The sequence below is a fragment of the Mesocricetus auratus genome, unplaced genomic scaffold, assembly GCF_017639785.1.
Source record: "Mesocricetus auratus isolate SY011 unplaced genomic scaffold, BCM_Maur_2.0 Super-Scaffold_100676, whole genome shotgun sequence".
Lineage (NCBI taxonomy): Eukaryota > Metazoa > Chordata > Mammalia > Rodentia > Cricetidae > Mesocricetus > Mesocricetus auratus.
In genome coordinates this window covers 148628370-148634369 of record NW_024429266.1, presented here as the reverse complement: position 1 = coordinate 148634369, position 6000 = coordinate 148628370, and the positions used below count along the sequence as shown (strand labels likewise).

Here is a 6000-nt window from a genome sequence, read left to right as displayed (position 1 = left end):
GCGAGAAAACTGCTGCCTGAGAAACTCCCAGGAATCCACAAGGATGACCCTAGCTAAAAAGCCTAGCAATTGTGGAGAGGGTGCCTGAACTGGCCATCTACTGTAATCAGACTGGTGACTGCACTAATTATCATCTGAGACCCTTTATCTAGTAACTGATGGAAGCAGATACAGAGATCTACAGCCAAGCACAGGGCGGAGCTCCGGGAGTCCTGCTGAAGAGGGGAGGAAGGACTGTATGAGCGGGGTGGGGGAGAATGGTCAAGGTCATGACACAAACCCACAGAGACTGCTGACCTGAACTTGTGCGAGCTCATGGACTCTGGACCAACAGTTAGGGAGCCCGCATGGGACCAGCGTAGGCCCTCTGCACGTGTGTGACGGCTGTGTAGCGTGGTGTATTTGTGGGACTCCTAGCAAGGAGATCAGGACCTGTCCCTGGTGCTTAACTGGCTTTTGGGAACCTGTTTCCCATGCTGATTACCTCGCCCAGACTTGATGCAGGGGGAGGAGCTCGGTCCCGCCTCGACTGGACAAGCCATGCTTTGTTCAAGTCCATGCCTGCCCCTTTCTGTACGGAGGAGGAGTGGATGAGGAGGGGAGTAGATGGGTGGGAGAAAACTGTGGTCAGTATGTAAAACATGTGAAAAACATTAATTAATTAAATAAACTTAAATAAATAAAAGTAAGTTTAAAAAAAAAAGAACACTATGTACTGCCCTTGCAGTGGACCAGAGTTCTGACCCCGGCACCCATGTCAGGTAGCTCAAAACCACTATAACTACAGCTCCAGGAGACGCCCTCTTCTGGCCTCTGCAGATACTGCATTCACATGTACAAGCACACACAGAAACACACATACACACACACACACACACACACACATATATATATATAACTTTTCTTTTTAATCTTTAAAATATTTAAAACAGAGGAGTCTTGTTTTGTCTTGGGTTTTAGTTGCTTCATTTGCTTTGTAGTCCATGCTGTCCTTGACTCTCTGTGAAGCTCAGGGTGACTTTGAACTTCTTATTCTTGGACATCCACCCCCCCAGTGCTGGGATTACAAGCCTGTATCACCACACCCAGGTCACTCACCGGGGATCAAATGTAAGGCCTTCTGCAAACTAGGCAAACACTCCACTAACCAAGCTATATCACCACTCCCACAAGAGAAAAGTTTAATAAAATAATGCTCACTTCCCCCTATTTGTGTGGCCTGAGCTTCCCCTTTTCTCCAGTTTCAAGTCAGAAAAAATATACTGCCTACTGGACAAGTTGTCAGAGTATCTTCAGGGAAGGTGTGACACACACAAGATGCCTGGAAGCCAGCCGACACCCTCCCAGACTTACCCCACTGAAGTGAGGCCACCAGTGTGGCTGTGGCCCCGGGTATGTGTGTGGTGGCCTACACAACGGACACATGGCACACCTTGGTATGCTTTGCCTCAAGTGAGATCCGGCAGCAGCCCACTTCCCTTGGGTCAGAACAGATAGGGGGGTGGAGCCGGTCCCGGCGTTCCAGCTGGAACAGAAGGAAGGTGTACGCTGGAAACCTCTGTTTACCTTACCTTTCCAGCCAGGCTTGCTATTTCCACCTCTGTCCACAGGGGAGAAGAGTAAGATACACACCACCAACAGAAACAACGGCCCTAGTGTGCTGGCGCTTCAGGACTTGGGTTCCACCCTGATGATCTGTGCCTTTCACAGTCTGAGCAGATTTGTGGCCAGGAAAAGCCAAGAGCACAGAGGCCAGTTTGGGATACCTCCTACCTTGCCCCACCCACCCTCTAGTCAACCAAAGGCCTCTCCTCACCTCAGAAATTCTCTGGAATGCTACCTTCCTTGGATATCTGATAAAGAGGATTTCAAGCCAAAACAAGTAAGAAGGGATAATTACATATCAACAAAGAAAACAATCTAGCAAATACATATACGCATACGTGTGTGTGTGTGTGTATGTGTGTGTGTGTGTGTATTAGGCATATATGCACTGAATCCTGGGACTCCCCATTTCATAAAGCAAACACTAATGAACAAAAACTGTGGAATAATGCCCAATACCATCACAATGGAACCTTCAGCACCCCACTCTCATCTTCCTTATTTTAAATTATGTGCATCTGTGCGTGTGTCTCTGTGTGGTAACGAGCACCTAAGTGCAGTGCTCTCAGAGGCTGGCGGAGGGTGTGCACTGAGCTGTAGACCAATGTGAGCCTCCCGACGTGGAGAGCAATTGGACTCTGCAAGAGCAGTGTGTGCTCTTGACCAGAGGGCAGCTCTTCAACCCTAAGCCTGAGGTTTCTTTGTTGATTTTCAGTTTGGATGAGCTATCTATAATGAGAAAACAGCTCACCAGCCACCACTGCCCTTTGCTTCCTGACTGTGGGCACAATGCCACCAGCTATGCCACGCCCCTGCCACCTTACTTTCTCACCTCTGTGGGTACCCTCTGTGACCTCCAAGTAAACTCTCCTTCCTTAAATTGCCTTTTAAGAGACAGGAAAAATAATACACTAACATTTCACTAAGTGAGAAAAAAACTGAGAGCATCTCCTTTAAAATGTGGAGTGGACAAGGATCCCCATTCTCTCCCTTATCCAAACTCATGGTGGAAGTCCTCGATACAGCCATAATAAAAAGCAAGAAATAAAGGGGGTCGTGTTACATGCTAACTAGTAAAAAATTAATAAAAACAAAATGATAAATAAATCTCTAGAAAGGATTCCTGCAAAGAAGAAGAATTTGGGGAGGAAAATGATAGTATGAGAGGTGTGGTCCTGCCATATTTTCTGCTTGTTCATTCCTTTTTAGACTACATATACATAGTCTAAAATATATATAACTTATATATATTTATAAATACATGTATTAAATATATGTACATAAGTATACACATACACTTTCAATTTTATAATTTTCTTTAAAAGTTGTAATTCCATGAACAAAAAATGTAGTGAAAAATGGAAGCTTAGTTTTAGCAGCCTTTGCAAAAGCATGCTGGAAGTCTGAGGTGCCCTGCAGATTTGAGGAATGATTGGCACTCCAGTTTTGGACAGGGTTAGATGGGAAAGGACAGTTCAGCATCAGTAACTACATAGTGACATCTGCAGGAGGTGTGGGTACCACCTGGATGGTTGACCTACAAGCAGCATTGTTGAGGTACTTGTGGGGTGTCCAGGGGCGGAGCTCCAGGCTTCGGTGAGGATGAAGGAAAAGCACCCAGGATACATGCCACGGGTGTTCACAATCACAGGCAGATGCTTCCAAGTGCTGGGATGGTTGGCATGCAAGCACGGGCCAACATACCCACCAGTGTCCTTTTAAATATTCTGTTTTCCTACACTTACTAAAACGATGGCCCCAAGTTGGGCTTCCTTTTTCTTTCTTTCTTTTTTTTTTTTTTTTTTTTTTTGCATTCCCAAGAATCTGCTTCTTCTCTGGCTCCCAGGAGAAATAGCTATCACAACGCCAGCCCCAGGTCTCTGGGAAGGGAGGAACAGAAAATGGGAGGTTTCAGCCCAAATCCTGACAAATCCTTGCTCAATATAACCAGTGAGAATTAAACTCCTCAAGAAACCACACTGGGACTGGGGAAAAGTTGAGATTTAATCCCCCCCACCACCTCTCATAGCACCCAGATTTACAGCAAGACATCCTTTGTAAATTCCAAATACGTTATCCAGCAGGACAAGGCCTTCTCCAGCTAGACTGCAGAAGTAGGTGTCAGACTGAGGGCTTTGTGTAGAATCCTACAGAGACAAGAGGCTCAGAGTGGAAAGGCTCCACCTGACCTAGCCTGCCCTGCCTGACTGCTCTCAACTGTAAAGAAGCTAAACCCCTCCCCAACCTGGGTCCAGCAGGGTAACCAACAGGAAACCATGCCAACACAAATTATACACCCAGCGAAACTTAGTTCGTAGTTTTGAACCAGGGTGTCAGAGAACCAGGAGGCATCAGGACTGGGGAGAAGGCCCAGTGGGTAAATAGAGCTGAGTTCAGATCCTCAGCACTCGTGGGATATGAGTCACCCCAGTTCTGGAGACAGGATCATCCCTGGTGCTCAAATACAAAGCAAACGGCCAGGAATGGCAGTGCACAACTAATCCCAGCATTCAAGGGGCCGACCGATCTCTTTGAGTTCAAAGCCAACCTGGTTTTCATGGCAAATTCCAGGCCAGCCAGGGTTACATAGAGAGGAAGACATTTGAAATTCACCTCTGAACTCCACATGCCTAAATACACACACACACACACACACACACACACACACACACACACACACACACTATGTTTTTATCATAAGCAAAGAAAACGCATTAAGACCTTACAAGAGAAGGCACCCTGATAAGGAGAGGCAGGCTTCAACTCTGGGAAAAACCAGGCAGAGGAAATCCAAAGTGAAGTTGGGAAGCTGGGTTGGTGGGTAAAGTGCTTCCATGCAAGCCTGAGGACCTGAGTTCTGATCCCAAAAGCTCATGTTACGTTGGGCACAGAGCACACAGCAGTAATACCAGTGTGTCCCTATGGGGACATGACAGGGAGGGACAGGAAAGCCCTTGGCATCTCACACACCAGCTACACAATGGAGAGCAAGAGATGCTGAGACAGTGGGGTGAGGTGGGAGGGAAGATAATACCTGTGGTTGTCCTCCAGCTTCTCCGTGCATGCTGTGGCATAATAATGCTTGAACCATACAGAAATGCATGCATATACATACACACAAAGGGAAACACAGTACCTGAGATAGGATATAATAAATAAGAGAAAAGAAGAGTAAAACAATGTAGCTCATTTTTCCTTTATTTCACTTCATTCACTAATGATCACCTTATCTGAAATTTAATTTATATGTGTGTGTATATATATATGTATATATATATATGCAAAGAATATGCAACTGACTCTTGTGGGCGTGGGGGGGTGAGTCTTTTTCTTCCTTGGTGTAACCACTGGCAAGTTCTCCACACTCCAGTAAGTCACCCATTGGTGCTCATGGAAGCAACACTAATTAAAGTCAATGGGTCACAAAATAAATTAATTAAAAATTTTAAAAAGCAGGGTTGGTGAGATAACGTGTCCAGTAAAAGCTTGCCATGCAAGGCTGATGGCCTGAGTTCAACCCCTGGAACCCAGTGTGAAAGGAGAGAACTGATTCCCAAAAATTGTCCTCTGGCTACCCCATGCATGCCAGAGCACAAGTACCCACAAACCCACATTGTATGCACACACAGAGAAATAATAAGAAATTTAAATTTTCAAAATAATTTAAACAACAGTGGCTGGAGCAATGACTCAACAATTGAGAGTGCTCACTGCTCTTAGGGATGACCCAGGTCAGTTCCCAGCACCCACATGGCTCATAACTTTCTGTAACCCCAGTTCCAGGGGGGTTGACCTCTGCCGGCTCCTGTACTAATGCAGTACATATATGCACACTTAGGCACACACACATACACATAAAATTAAATTAAAAATGTGCTTTAACAAAAAGAACAAATGCTAGTCCTTTTTTTTAATTGACAGATATGGTGGTACATTCTTATAATCCTAGCACTTTCAAAGCTGAGGTAGAAGGACACCATGAGTTCAAGGCCAGCCTGGACTACATAGCAAAACACTGTCTCCAAACACCAAAAAGCAAACCAAATAACTCGCTACTATTTTTAGTTATTTTCTTCTGGCTTTCTGTTTCATTCAAGTACATTTTATTTTCAGGTAATTGGCTACACATTAAAAACACCTAAAAAATAACTGATGCTGGTGGAAGCAGAGGCAGACTCCCACGGCTAAGCACTGAGCTGAACTCAAGAAAGCCAGTAACAGAGAAGGAGGACTGATGACCAAAGGGATTAAGACTGGGCTGTTTTAACCCCCAGAAACAGCTGACCTGACAAGGGTTAACTCTTGAATCCCAGGCTGATGCCTGGGAATCCAGCATGGGACTGATCAAGACCCCCTGAATGTGGGTGTCAGGGAGGAGGCCTAGGTAATCTATTG

General features: G+C 45.5%; 1 protein-coding gene across 1 annotated transcript in view; it reads right to left on the bottom strand.

The window, feature by feature from the left end:
- Window positions 1-2944: 2944 nt before the first annotated feature.
- Window positions 2945-6000, bottom strand: part of LOC110341051 (uncharacterized protein DDB_G0271670-like) — a 19548-nt gene continuing 16492 nt past the window's right edge. The window contains exons 3-4 of the mRNA XM_040738644.1: window positions 4640-4741; window positions 2945-3485 (exon numbers count right to left, since the gene is read on the bottom strand). Of these exons, the coding sequence (XP_040594578.1) occupies window positions 3094-3485; window positions 4640-4741 (494 nt within the window). The 3' untranslated portion in view covers window positions 2945-3093. The remainder of the gene's footprint in view (window positions 3486-4639; window positions 4742-6000) is intronic.